Source organism: Balaenoptera acutorostrata, chromosome 2 (genome assembly GCF_949987535.1).
Source record: "Balaenoptera acutorostrata chromosome 2, mBalAcu1.1, whole genome shotgun sequence".
NCBI classification, from domain to species: Eukaryota; Metazoa; Chordata; class Mammalia; order Artiodactyla; family Balaenopteridae; genus Balaenoptera; species Balaenoptera acutorostrata.
Window position 1 is genome coordinate 165361098 of NC_080065.1, and position 15568 is coordinate 165376665.

The 15568-nt window shown below is 39.2% G+C and overlaps 1 protein-coding gene across 6 annotated transcripts in view; it reads right to left on the reverse strand.

Moving 5' to 3' along the window:
• Positions 1-15568, reverse strand: part of UIMC1 (ubiquitin interaction motif containing 1) — a 138489-nt gene that overhangs the window by 31514 nt on the left and 91407 nt on the right. For all 6 annotated transcript variants that reach the window (XM_057540990.1, XM_057540986.1, XM_057540989.1 and 3 more), the window contains one exon: positions 11559-11721. In XM_057540990.1, coding sequence (XP_057396973.1) covers positions 11559-11721 — 163 coding nt within the window. The remainder of the gene's footprint in view (positions 1-11558; positions 11722-15568) is intronic.

Below are 15568 nucleotides of genomic sequence, written 5' to 3' on the forward strand. Positions count from 1 at the left end.
TGCCAGGGCTTCCCTGGTGGCGCAGTGGTTGAGAATCTGCCTGCCAATGCAGGGGACACGGGTTCGAGCCCTGGTCTGGGAAGATCCCACATGCTGCGGAGCAACTAGGCCCGTGAGCCACAATTACTGAGCCTGCGCATCTGGAGCCTGTGCTCTGCAACAAGAGGGGCTGCGATAGTGAGAGGCCCGCGCACCGTGATGAAGAGTGGCCCCCACTTGCCGCAACTAGAGAAAGCCCTCGCATAGAAACGAAGACCCAACACAGCCATAAATAAATAAATAAATAAATAAATAAATAAATAAATAATTTTTTAAAAGTCTGTCAACTTTTGCTTTAAAGGAGTACATTTTCGAAGGACCTACCTGCATAGCACTATGTTAAGATGCTATGGAGAGAATAAAAACGACTGTGACACAGTTACTGTTACTGAGCTTATAGGTATTAATCATGAATGTTTCAGTCTTAAAAAGGAACACTTAGAACTTCCCTGGTGGTCCAGTGGTTAAGACACTGCGCTTCCACTGCAGGGGCATGGGTTCGATCCCTGGTTGGGAACTAAGATTCCCGCATGCCGCGCAGTGCAGCCAAAAAATATGGGGGGAAAAAAAAGGAACACTTTTGGGTTTGACTCTCCTATAATTAAGAGAGCCTGAGATATTAGCATTAAAAATGCTCTGCAATGTGTGAACCTTGTTTGGATCCTGACTGTAACAAACCAACTGTAAAAACCAATTATGAGACTCAAGGAGATTTAAACAGATCAGATATTTGATGATATTAATTTTTTCAGTATGATAGTATTATAGTTAGGGTTTTATTAAAAAAGAGACCTTATCTTTCAGGGATACCGAGGAAAATAATGAAATGGTATCTAGGATCTGATTTGAAATAATCCAGGGAGTGGGAGTTATGAATGGAATACAGATGAAACAACAGTGACCATGAGTTGATAACTGGGTGGCACATGGGGGTTTTAAGGCACTAATATTCCTTCAATTTTTATGTCTGAAATGTTCTTGTAATTAAAATAAACTCACACAAGGTCCTTTTGCAAGACAATAATCAAAGTTAAATTGGCCATTGTCTTTTGAAGAAACTGGTATGAAAGACAGGTGGCACAGATAAAAGGACCTGGAAAAAACCCCAAGAGGCTTCTAAAGACTATTAATGACAATCAACTCCAGTGGTCACATATTATCATCACAGCCTAAATTAAGATAATACTCAATGAGCTCCATATGCAGAAAAAAACTAAATTTCTCTGAATTTTACTAGTTGTTGCTTTATCAAGGTTCCTATGAAAGTGAAATGGATGACAGTGGAGCATAACAGAAACATACAACCTCTTTAAAATGTTTTATAATATGGACAAAAGAATATATATGCAAATCAATCATCCAACTTAAAAAGTAGACTATTACCAAAACTGAGTAGCTAACTGTGCTTCTTCCTGATCCCATCCTCTGCCTCCACCCACCCCCACCAAGAAGCTTTTATTCTCAAAATTATCATTACTTTGTTATTATATAAAACCACAGTTTTACTACAAATTCTTAAAACAATACATTAACTACCATATTGTATTCACTATTCTGAAACTTTTTTTTAAATCTCAATATTTCATGGATGATTCTTTGGAGTACAAGCTTTTGAATTAAAGCTGGCTGTGTAGCTGGTTGTGAGCTCTTGCCACTTATTAGGTATGTGACCTTGGGGAAATTATTTTCCCGTCAAGCCTGTTTCCTACTTCAACAGACTGTTGTGAGAATTAAAACAGAATATACAAAAAGTACAGTTCCTGGTATATAGCAGGTGCTCATAAATCATAGCTATACTAGGTATGATTTATAAAGATTTGGCAAATTAAATCCTTTTACTTAATGGGGAAAAAAATCCATCTTGCTATCAAGTGCTTCCTTTATATTAGGCCATTAGAAAACTCCTTAGTAACAAGTCTGTGAATGGTCAGTCTCCACCGCCACCACCAGAAGTAATTCTGATCATCGTCTGATCCTTTGACTTTGCACACATGTTTTCACAGAGATGACTTATGTCGGTCACATCAACTCTTGTTCACCAGGAAATAGTGTGAATCCATCAAACTGTTTTCTTCTAGGTAACTGAAAAGCTGACAAGGTCAATTCTGATGAGATCAGATTTCATGTCTGCATTCAGGGGTGAAGGATTATTAGTACTCTGTCTTCCTAAAACTGACTGAGGCTTATATAGTCTCCTCATACTTTCCCCGACTGTGTGTGTCCCCATCTCTGCACACAGGAAGACAGAACAAAGCAATGAAGCAAAATGACTGACTCTGGAGTCAGGCAGACTTGGGCTTGGGCCCTGGCTCTGCTGCTTAACTATCTGATGCTGCCCAAGTACTAAACCTCTCTGATGCCAGATTCTCCATGGATAAAATGGAGATAACAATAACACTTATCCTCTAAGATACTTATAGTCCTGACTGTGGCTCTGTGATAGTTATAATGGAGATGACTGATCTAATATTAATTCCTTGAACTTTCGTCTTTCTTAAAATGCTCTAGATGCCTGGATTAAAAGGTGACTAAATCATGAAGTGAGAGAACTTCTCTTAAGTAGTTTCTAGCTGTTAATATTCCTTCAACACATAATGCTTTGGTTATTATTCCGGTGTTAATAAGAGCTATTTTATTTTTTCAAGGAAGGAATAAGCACACCTAGCAGGAAAAAAACCTGCTAAAAGAAATCCCGAGGCCTGGCTCTTTAGCAGCAAGGCATAACGATTAGGGGTAAGTAAAACAAAGTCAAGGTTAAGAGGAACAAAATGGGAAGAGTGAAGACACTGAGGACTCAAGTAGACATGGACTGCAGTCAGACTGCCATTTTCACATGCCATATCATACAGTAACCTTATTAATGCATCGTAGTGGAGCTAATACAAGGAAATGTTCCACAGAAAAGCTAAACAAAAATTATTAGAAGACAACTCAGATGACAGGGGTGGAGGGATGGGACAGGACCACACAGTTCTGCTACATTATTAATACAAGAGGAGAGGGTTACAAGCAGTGGAACATCACAAGTCTGGAGTGGAGGTACTTGGTCTAAGAGTTCATCCAGTGGCTAAGAGTTATGATATATTTCTATGTCAGTAGGCATTCAAATAAGATGATGGCCTCTACAGAAACACCAAAAGGTCTGGGGTCAAGTCTATCAAAGAAGAATCCACTTTAGATATACCACTTTGGGCATCCAGCTCCTGCTGACCCTTGTACCAGGCCACCACCTCTTCCCACCTGTTAGCTTCCTCCTCCCATTATCAACAGCAATGAATTCTTTATCCTTTCTCCTTGCTGCCCACCCACCCTCCTCTCCTCCCCAGTTCTGCATGGATTCCAATACTTTCTTCCCCATATCAGTGCCACTACTATTCACACTGATTAGATCCTTCTGCAGGATCAGCACTGCTTCTGCTTTAAGAAATGAAAGCTTTGACTGTTCAAACACAAGAACGGGCTTGCTGTGCCAGGCTGCATAAAACTGGAACCTTGGTAAGAACTGATGGGTGGGTGGAAAAAACCTGGAAAGCACCTTTGAAGCCTTTGAAGCAAAGGGAAAATATAATTTGTGAAGAACTTATATAAATTGATAAGAAAAATACTAAGAACCCAATAGATACCTGGGCAAGTTCAGAGAACAATTTCTCAAAAAAGAAATACAAATTGGCTTTTTTAAAAAAGAAAAAAACTCGGGCTTCCCTGGTGGCGCAGTGGTTGAGGGTCTGCCTGCCAATGCAGGGGACACGGGTTCGAGCCCTGGTCTGGGAAGATCCCACATGCCGCGGAGCAACTAGGCCCCTGAGCCACAATTACTGAGCCTGTGCGTCTGGAGCCTGTGCCCCGCAACAAGAGAGGCCGCGACAATGAAAGGCCCGCGCACCGCGATGAAGAGTGGCCCCCGCTTGCCGCAACTAGAGAAAGCCCTCGCACAGAAACGAAGACCCAACACAGCCAAAATAAATTAATTAATTAATTAATTAATTTAAAAAACCTCAACTTTACTAGTCAAAGAAATATAAAATATAATGAAATATCACTGATTATCTATCGACTATACATGCTTTAAAAACAAAAAAAGAAAAAGTAATATTCCTCAGTATTTGTAATGGTGTGGTGAAAGGAACACTCTCACGTGCTACCAGTGAGAATTTAAATGAGTATAACCTTTCCAGAAAGCAATCTTAAAACTTTATACATATAATCCGGTAATTTCACTTTTTGTAATCCGGTTTAAAGAAAAAAATCAGAAATTCAGACAATTTATACCTTACAAGGCTTGTTGCTATTTTAGATGCATATCTTCAATAAAGGGGGGAAAAAGGGTTAAAAACCCATACCTGATCCTAGGGGAACATTTAAATAAGAATCTGTCCTTTTTCTCACCAATCAGTAATAATCCCTTCCATCTCTGTGAGTGCTTAGTGCCTCTATTTTAGCACTCTATTTTAGCACTATAAATATGATTTGTATCATATTTAGTCATTCCCAAGTCTGTTTGTCTCACTGGACTGTGAATTCCCTGAATACAAATTTGGGGTCCCATTCAGCTCTGTATCATATACCTTATTACCTTGTGAGCATTCCCAGCACCTAACACAATACTTCATTAACAGCAGGACATGAAAATTTTTAAGTTGAATCACTGTACGAAGCAAATTAATCAATGACTTCAAAGATGTTAAATTTTATACACATAAAGACATGAACACTAAATTTATAACTGACCTAATTCTACCACAATTTGGAATAAACTCAATTCCATGAGATTATAGGAATGAGTTATTAGATTGCAGCAGTCACAATCTACAGCCATACCCCTTTATTCTTTGTTCTTCTTCCCGCCTGGAACACAGATGTAAGGTCTAGAGATGTTAACAGCCATCTTGAAACCATAAGTCAAGAAGCTACAAGTACAGGACTGTAGAGCCAAAAGAGAAAAGCTTAGGTTCTCATTACATCACTGAGCCACTGCCTCACTCTAGACATCTGGATATGTGAGAAAAAGAAACCTTACACGTTAAACCCATTTAATAATTAATTACATTAATTAATACAGTGTTTTCTGTTATTAGGAATGATAGAATTTTCTGATAGATGCTAATAGGGTTTTCCATTATTTGTTCTGACTTATAAATGATACATAACCATCCACTTGGTAAGAGTGACTGAAGCAGGGGTGGACACTTAAATAAAGACAATCAGAGTCTTTCTCTAGACTAACTTGTGGTCTCAGGAGAAAGAACTCCTTCTTTCCATTAAAGGCTAAAAGCCTATGGCTGCTGGCAGACACTTTGCTTGCCCCTTAAAAAAAAAAAAAAAAAAGCCTATCTATTGAATAGAGACAAATGGAGCCAAAAGATGGAGAGACACACCATCTCAGCTCCTAGATCCGGCTCTGCCTAAAGCCTATCCCAGGCTTCCCAATTATTATGAAAACTAACCTCTCTTTTTTGCTTCAGATTACTTGAATTGTTTTTCCAATACCTGCACCCAAAAGAGTCCTACATACTACTGGAGTAAACACATAAATAATTATTTTACAGGTTGAAAAAAACTTTGCCCTGTATTAACCCATATAACTCAAGTTATGTTTGTCATTCTCCAATTGCCCACTATTTATTTTCATAATGCCCATACTACACCCACACTGAATGGCATGCTCTTTCTTGTAGACCCTTCATGTTTTTCTATTTATGTGAGTTTTGCCTACTGTTATTTTACATTAATGCCCTTCCTTCTAAATCTCTAATCACGTTTCTTCTGAAACACCACAGGAATTTATTTTTATGCCCCTTAGTAGTTTTGACCTTGCATTACAGTTATTCATGTGTATGTCTTATCTATCCAATTGCACTGTAATCTCACTTTGTTTGGATTTGTATATCTTCCCACAGGTCAGTCTGTCTCCATAATCCATGTTATTTCTACTAAACCTATGCTACTTCCCAATTGTTAATACCTCAGTAGTTAGGTGTCAATAGTGATATACTTAATCCTCCTGGGTACCACAAAAGCCACATTAATACAAGTGAGAAGACTGAATGGGATACAAATTACATTCAGGTAGGCAAATACAGATATATAAAACAGAAAAAGTCAACTCTGTCTAATTTAAGAAATTTGTTACTTAGAGATGATTGGGTCTTCTGATTTTTGCTGACTCACCCAAGTCAAGCCTATTCTAGGTCTCAGTCTTTCTCTGATAGCTCTCAGGCAAATCTCTATCAAGAGATTTGATACCTCTACCCACCTACTTACCCACCGTTATGTTTCCAAGAAATATCCATGGAAAGAAAATCCACTCCTGGCAATATCCACACCTCTGTATCTAGGCCCAAAGTGTATACAGTTAATGCCTTCAGCTTTCCTAACTCTCCTATGATCTATTTCTCACTAAACTTATTCTTAGCACTTTGACTCTAATGCCTTTCCTTGCCTTTCATCTTTCCCTTAGCTCTAGCTGGCTGGTGGCTTATCCTTTATGTATTGTATTAGAACACAGAAACACAGACTTCAAAAAGACTACACAGGCAAGAAAAATATTCAATAATAACAGTAGCTACCATTTATTGAATATCTAAAACAATCTAGACACAGTGCTGGGTGCTTTATCTCTGATTCCCATAACAATCCTAATGATGTTAGACTAATTTTACAAATGAGGCACCTGATCCTCAAAGAGTAAGATAATTTGTCAAGCATTACCCAGCTGACAAGTATTACAGCTGAAATTTAAGTTCAGATCTACCTAGTTCCAAAGCCCATGTTTCTCCCACTCTATCTTATTACCAAAAATAAAACGCTGGCTGTTCTCCCAGCTTCCACCCTTGTCACCCAACAATCTATTCACACAGCAGCCAGAGTGATCCCTTGTTCAAATATTAATTCATTTTTTGCTCAAACCCCTCCAATGTTTCCTCCTCTAAAAGCTAAAGTCCTCACTAATGGCCTAAGAGCCCTATGTGATCTGTCTACCTGTCCCTTCCCCAATTACCTCTCTGGTCTCATTGTTAATCTCTCCCTCACTTACACTACTGCAGCTGCACTGGCTTCTTTGTCATTCCCCATATACACCAAGCCTGCTCACACCTCAGGGCCTTTGAACTTACTGTTCCCTCTGCCTGTAACACTCTCCTCTCCACTCGAAATTCTCTTAGCTTATTCCCTCACTTCCTTTAGGTCTCTGTTCAAATGTCACCTTCTCAATGGAAACTTCCACACCACCTATTTTTTTTTAATTAATTTATTTATTTATTTATTTTTGGCTGTGTTGGGTCTTCGTTTCTGTGCGAGGGCTTTCTCTAGTTGCGGCAAGCGGGGGCCACTCTTCATCGTGGTGCGCGGGCCTCTCACTATCGCGGCCTCTCTTGTTGGGAGCACAGGTTCCAGACGCGCAGGCCCCGTAGTTGTGGCTCACGGGCCTAGTTGCTCCGTGGCATGTGGGATCTTCCCAGACCAGGGCTCGAACCCGTGTCCCCTGCATCGCCAGGCAGATTCTCAACCACTGTGCCACCAGGGAAGCACCACACCACCTATTTTAAACTGCCACCTCCTGACCTCAATACTCCCTATTCCCCTCTTCCTCTGATTTCTTTTTTTCCTCTAAAATACTTATCAACATGACATATTATATGTTTACTTGTTTATTGTAGTAGTATCCCACTACTAGAATATAAGCTCTCCAAGAACACGGACTCTGTATACTCTGTTCACTATATCTGGCACGTAGTAGGCATTTGGTAAGTATTTACTGGATGAGTAAATGAAGACCTTTATTCTTCCTAGGTGTTTAAATGAAAATGGTCTCAAAGACATTTTCCAAAAAGCAAATGCAAAGGCAACCTGCTTTTGTCCCAGTCTAGATTACTTTAGCAAATCATCTCCCTTCAAACAATGCCTTTAAAAGACACTCCCTCTAATTTTTCCATAGTTGTGAACAGATAGCCATGTCATTGAGCAACAAACTGAGCAGACGGGAGCCAACTTAACCAGAGTGTAGTATTATAATAAAATAAAACTTACAGCAAAGTTAATCAGACACATTTAATGATATGCATAATTGTTATTGTGCTGCATGGTAACTAGGCATAAATGGTAAAGACACTTCATGTAAATGACTCTAATTACTATTTCTTTTACACAGCCAAACAAGCATGTCTAGGATCAGATTCAGGGGAAAACAGGAAGGAGGGGAAAGCTGAATACTTAGCTCTGGGAGGGAAGTCCTCCCTCTTATTCCATCCCCTTAGGCATTGGGCTAATGGTCTCCCAGCCTGGGTTATGTGTAACTCTTTCCCCTCCATTGTAGGAGAGGCTTCCTTTTACCAAAGATTACAATATTAGGTTGTGGACGGCCCTCTGTCTTCAGTTGTAAAGCTGAGAGGAACCAGAACAATCACTACTATCCCTGGCAAGGAAGATGGGGCAGGAAACTGGTGGAGAAACCAAATAAAGACAGCAAATTTACCGAAAACCCACTATATGCCAGGCACACTAGTAGGTGTTTCACATAATTCATCTAACTATCAATACTTCCCCCACCCCACCTAGAGCCCCAAGCTCTGTCCGCAGGAAAGTAGAGTAGTAAGCAGAGAGTGGGACAGTTCCAGTGAGGACTCCCTGCTCCAAACTTTTCCATAAGGCCTAAAATGTCACAGTCTCAGAAAGGGTAATTTAGGTAAGCTAACATTATTAGGAAGATTAAGAGGAAGCTGTCATTTAGTGGCTGTTTCCCTTGCTTCCTATCTTATCTAACCCATAAGAGGATAAAGGGCCCCCTACTTTCCTATGGGTTTGTCCAAACCTATCCAGCTCAGGCTAAGCCCACCCTTCTCTGGGGACAGCGGCATGCAGGATCCCCAGGGATCAGGGATCGAACCCGTGCCCTCTGCAATGGAAGCACGGAGTCCTAACCACTGGACCACCAGGGAAGTCCCTGAACTAATTTTTAAAACAAATTTCCTCATAAAAAATAAAGTGACTGTCGTTCAGGATACAGCAGACATCTTTGAATGGAGGTCTGAGACATTTGGATCAGGGCTACAAGACATACAGTGCCAAGAAAATAAGGGCTTCCAATTATATCAGAAAAGCACACTTATATCTATAATATTTTAAAGAGTCCTCAAGACCCAGAGTGTAAATCCAACTGAGCAGCATCACACAGGATCACTGACACTTGGCCTAACGGATTAAAGAGAACTTGAAAGGCTTGTCCTGAATGGATAACAATGCAAGTCTCAGTCTACTTTGCCCTCCTGATGGTGTCAGCCTCTCAACAAGTTCAATGAGAAAAACCTGGTTCTGGTGGTATAAGTCTGCATTAGGTGTGAGAAAACTCAGAAACAAGCCTGAATCAAGTATTTGGGGCTGTGAGTTGCCCCACCGCACCCCTGTAAGGAAGAACAAGCTTAAAAGCAAATATCATATAGCTGAAAGATGTCTGACAGAGATGAATACCAAAGCTTCCTGTTTAAGCACAAACTATCAGCGTTCAGTCTGGGAGATATCAGTAGGAGCTACTCTATACTACTCTTTACCTTTTGATTCTGACTGGAAGAAGGTCATCTATTCCTAGAGCTCAATGGGGATTCAGTTTCTCAAACTCATTTATTTCTGGACCTCAGTGCTGAGTGCATTGTTGACTCAGTAACTAATACCAGTTGGGTAAGGTGTTTGGTGAGATAGACAAAATAGTCTCTCCCTTCTCTGGTCACCAAAGGCCCAGCCCTAGAATTCTTTCAGTCACTGGAACTCTCCACTAAAAATCAAACTAAAGAGCTATGTCAAGGTAAAACTGCATCTAAAATCCTAGACCTACAGTGCTCTTCTATTAAAGGAGTTGACCAGATTTAGGTCTTCAACTTTCATTGTATTTAAAAGACCACAATGCTATTCATAAAAACCCTTAAAAATGATGACAAAATCTTTGACCTAGTAATTCCACTACTGGGAATTCCACAGATGAAAGTTCTTAAGTACTTACTATGTTGTGCTGAACACTTTACTTAAAATATCTCCTTCGACCTCACAAAAACCAAGTAAGGTCATTTCTATTGTTTGACAGATGCATGAAGGGAAGCCTGGAAACTAGCACAGGGTCACAGACTAGTAAGTGACAGAGGTGGGACTCAATCTCAGACTGATTGGACTCCAGAGCCCATCTTTTTTTTACTATCACCCAAACTAAAAATACATCCTTAGAAAATAACCCCAAAATACAGCCATAATTTTAGGCATAAAAAGCTCACTGTCATGTAACATGGCAACTTGAAGCATTCTAAACACACAACAATTAAATAAATGGAGGCAATCTGGATTACAGAATATTATATAAGCATTAAAAATATTTTTACACATAACTTTTAGTGACATGGGGAAATTTTTATGCTGTAAGTAGAAAAAAACAAAACAGAATTTTACATACAGTCAGATCTCAACTATGTAAAAAATATACCTGCACATAGAAAGATCTAAATTTACTGATAAATAAAAAAAGGCAAATTGCAGAATTACACACGTGTGGCATGGTCTCATTTATGTAAATAATTCCTGACTCATTTCAAGTACTCAATAAATGTAAGCCATTATTATTATTCATCCTACAATGAACAATCAGAAAAATCAACAAATTTATTTAAATTATAAGTTTAGGTACTTCCTTATTTAATTAATAAGAAGTGTATAACTTCAGAAAAATTAACATGTGCCTTTCTTTCCTGGAAATCTTAACATATAAAACACCTCACAATAATACAATTTCAGATTAAATATCTCTAAGTTATGGGAACCAAGTAGCACTGAGAAAAATGTTGCAACACTTCTAATCATCTAAGTTATGGTTACATTCAACATGTTAGACCACAGAGTTGTGCAGATTCTATTTAGAGTTTAAAGTCATAAACAGAAAGGCAAGATCAGGGGTGGTATTTTAAGGGCTGTGATGAACAAGCAGATTCTCTTGCCCAATATGTCACACTGCACCAAAACCAAGGTCTTTTGTGCACTCTTCGAGAGAGAACCAACACCTCCAGGGTGATGCAGCAGAGACATGTAGGACATGAATGGAAATTAGGGATATTTTTCAGCTGTTAACTATCTTTAGGTAGAATTTACACACACACACACACACACACACACACACACACACACACACACGGGACTTATTTTGAATGAAAAACGGGCAACTCTAGAACTTAGTTCCTCAAGTTCCATAGGAGTTTCAATATTTGAATATATAAATTGAAATTCAAGGTCCATGGGATAACAATGATCTCTGGCCTGCCTATAGCAAAGAATATGTGTGAAACATTGAAAGATGAAAGATTTTTCCCTTCCCCTTGTCCTGAGGTATGTGCAACAAAATAGTATAAAGTAATAAAGAACGTGAAAAGCACTAGATAATTAGCTAGATTAAAAAAAAACAAACTTTAACATTGAAGAAGAGTTGTCTGTTGCACTGTATCATATAGGATTACAAAAACACCACACAGTTGAAGAAAGGAATCTGGCTTTACCTGTATCTTGACCCATCAGCCCATTGCAGTACATGGCATGTCGCTCGATCTTTGTGGGTGGGAAGCCTTGGTCACATAGTGGGCAGGATACCTGGGTACTAGATGAGAAGGTAGTAGTAGGTATTTCCTTCTCAGCATCTTCCCTGTTATCAACCTGAAGAACCTGAAGAACATGACAAATGGCAATTGTATTAGCTTTACTTTATAAAGTATCTTTTCCCAAGAAGAACCGCAAGACTCCATCCTATATTCCACTTACTTTCAATGAGGCGATACCAATCAGTTTGCCAAATTCAGGACAGCAGATTGGGAGATACACTAATATAGTTAATATTTATTTATTATACTGAATAATACTTATTCAGTGCCTGCCTACTATGTGCTAAGCACTCTGCATGTAATACTCATTTAAACCTCATGATAATCTTACAAAGGTACGAACACACTCTTTTTACACTTGAGAAAAGTGTTGTCCAAAACAGTAAAGTAACTTGCCCAAAGTTACAGAATAAATAAGTGGCAGAGCTGAAATTCAAACCAAGGACTATTTGGCTCCAAAACCTGACAGCATTCCTCTCTATCACACTGCAAGGTGCTGTCCTCGTTGGGTCAGTATGCTGTGTCTGCTGTGTTTCAGTTTGTATTCTCAACAGCATCTTAAAGACACTTTTTCAGGGACTTCCCTGGTGGCACAGTGGTTAAGAATCCGCCTGCCAGTGCAGGGGACACAGGTTTGAGCCCTGGTCCAGGAAGATCCCACATGCCACAGAGCAACTAAGCCCGCGAGCCACAACTACTGAGCCCACGTGCCACAGCTACTGAAGCCTGCATGCCTAGAGCCTGTGCTCCACAACAAGAGAAGCCACCGCAATGAGAAGCCCGCGCACCACAATGAAGAGTAGCCCCCGCTCGCCACAACTTAGAGAAAGCCCGCGCACAGCAACAAAGACCCAACGCAGCCAAAAGTAAATAAAATAAATAAATAAATTTCTTTAAAAAAGACACTTTTTCAATCTCACAAAAGAACTGTGAAGGCAGTCAAAAGGTACAAACTCCTAACTGTAACATAAATAAGTACTAGGGCTGTAATGTACAGTGTGATAATATAATTAACACTGCTGTATATTATATATTAGATAGTTGAGAGTAAATCCTAAAGAGTTCTCATCACAAGGAAAAACAAATTTTTTTCTATTTCTTTAATTTTGTATCTATATGAGATTATGGATGTTCACTAAACTTATTGTGAAAATCATTTAACGATGCATGTAAGTCAAATCATTATGCTGTACCCCTTAAACTTACACAGTGCTGTATGTAAATTATATCTCAATAAAACTGAAAGACAAAAAGGAATTAATTCCACTCACACACACACACGCACACACACACACAGAACTGTGATCACTGTAAGTGATTTTGGATATCAAGAGTTAGGGGGGAAAAAAAAAGCTCTAAGCAAAAGCAACACAACTAAAATTTATGTTAAGAACCTAGGTCTCAGCTTATACCAGTAAAACAAACCACTTCTTGTGTTTTATTTGTGACTTTTGGGTTGAAAGAGGAAACACAACTAAGACCCAAATATTTAAGAAGGCCTGAAGAAATCATTAAGACAATTCTGACAAAGTCATTCTTACTCCCTTCTCAGTGTTTTGTAGTCATCATTTTTCCTACAGTTCCCAGTCTCTCAGAGGCAGTTTTATTTTACCTTTACAGGTCAGAGTCAAGAACTCTGCAGTGATTAATTCTGTAGTATGTGTGAGCACTGCAGCACTACTGCCTAACACTTGATTCAAAGGACAGCATGTCCTATCCAATCAACGTGACACTGTCCTGCATAGTCACTGCTTCCATTTAAGAGCAAGGAGCACCTGGGCCATCATTATGCCTTACTACGGGAAAAAAAATAAACCCTCTTCTGATACAAGAACAAAATAGGACCAAAACTGCAGTAGGTTAGATAATTTGAGCTCTGAGCCAACTGGGGTGGTTTTTTTTTTTTTTCTTTTAGTCTCTAAGTTTAGGCCATCCCTAAAATTTACCACCTGTGAATGTAATCCAGCAGAGAGGGAAACAGGTCATCTAAATAAATACCAAGTAAAACGATTCTACAACTGCCAGAAAACGTTGTTTTCAACACATACCTGCCTTTTACTTTAAAAGGAAGGGGAAAAAGAAAGATGAGAAAGGAACTAAGAGTGGTTGAGTTCCTATACTATGCCAGGCTTGGCCAAGCATTTTCCATAACTATCCTTCACAACAACCCAACTGGCACAGGTATCACTAGCTCCAGTATTATAGAAGAGGAAATTGAGGTTTGGAAAGGCAAAATAACCTGCTGATCACAAAATGAGTAACTGGACAATGTAGACTCAAACCCAGGCCTCTGAGGCATCAAAACTCTCAGTATTCCACCATGGTGTGGCAAAACCAAAAAGCACCCCTCCTCTCCACTTTGTTTCTGGAAGCTGACTCTGCCAGGTATTGGGAGACTCTCTGGTTCTATTATTCTTCTCTAGTATGTGGGGCAAGTCCAGTGGGTCTGGAAGTTCTAGGTGTTTTTTTATTCCAAGCTTAGTCACTGAGATTCTTACAAACCCAGGTTCCTCTGTTCACAAATTTTACAAGAAAAAGTTGTCTTGTGAATGCAAAGCCATCTGAGCAGAGGGGAGAAAAATCAATATACCCTATAATTTGCAAGTAGTCTTGGGTTACTGAAAGTTAGTGGCAGTTAAGCAGTTACTTGGCATTCTGAAGTTCACTAAGCACAGAAATGTTGTATGACATGAATGTCACTGGTGCTCACACCCAGTACTACACCCTTTTGTATTCATTACCAGCTCTATAAAATGCAGAGAAGGTACCTCCAACTATTAATGTAGTATTCAAGAGGGAGGAATCAATCTATTTTTGTTTTATTGTGAATACAAGCCCACTTCCAATCACATTCATAGGCAACCCAGAAGGTTTCTGAACATTTTTATATTAACCTAAGTTTTTTCCCAGCACCATTAAAAAGGTCTATTTAAATATTAGCTACAATGGAGAAGCCTCAAGAGGAAAAAATACAAGCAAAGAAGCTCTTATGAGGACTATGTAGTTAGGGACTGGGTCTCTGCAGAGCTGCTTCTACTTCTTTTAAAATACTATACATATATTTCTCAAAAGAAGTACTTGGACACCAAATCATGATCTCTTAAAGGCTGGCCTTTACTTTCTAGCCTGAAAAGAAACCTCATCTCAAGAAATGGACCCAATGAAAATGAGAGTATGTCCTATCGTCACCAACTCCCCCACCCATTCCCCACCAGGTTTATTTGTAGCTTAGAAAACTGTTTAGATCTTCCCCTCTTACCATAGACAGTTTACTTAACACCGTTAACTTAAAAACCAACTGACTAAACTGACTACAGTTGCACAGGTCCACTTATATACAAATGTTTTTCAACAGTAAATACTACAGTACTAAATGATCTGCGGTTGGCTGAATTCTCGGATGTGGAACCACAGATAGGGGGAAAATACAGATACCAAGGGCCCACTATAAGTTATACATGGATTTTCAACTGCATGAACAGTCGGCATCCCTTACCCCCTCGTTATTCAAGGGTCAACTGTATTTGAGTCTGAATAAAGTCTATTAACCCTTCTGAGTACAGAATATCTGAGACCCCAACTAAGGGAAACTCTCGGGCAAGCTATTTCAAAAATATTATTTCCAAAGGAATCTGACCATTGCAGAAAATCAAATCAAGAGGGACTACAGTTCCGGCAAAGATATTCCAAATACCTCAAATACTGTCAAGCAGTTCTCTGTCATTAGTAAGCTAATATCACTGAACAGCCACAATACATTACAAAGCAGTTTCACATGCATATTTCTACTTGTGCCAACTCCTGCTATGTGTTTTATATTCTTTATCTAATTTAATCTTCAGAGCAACCCAATAAAATAGGCTATTTTTGTCTCCATTTTATAAATGAAGAAGCATTCCTCTCCTATGTTC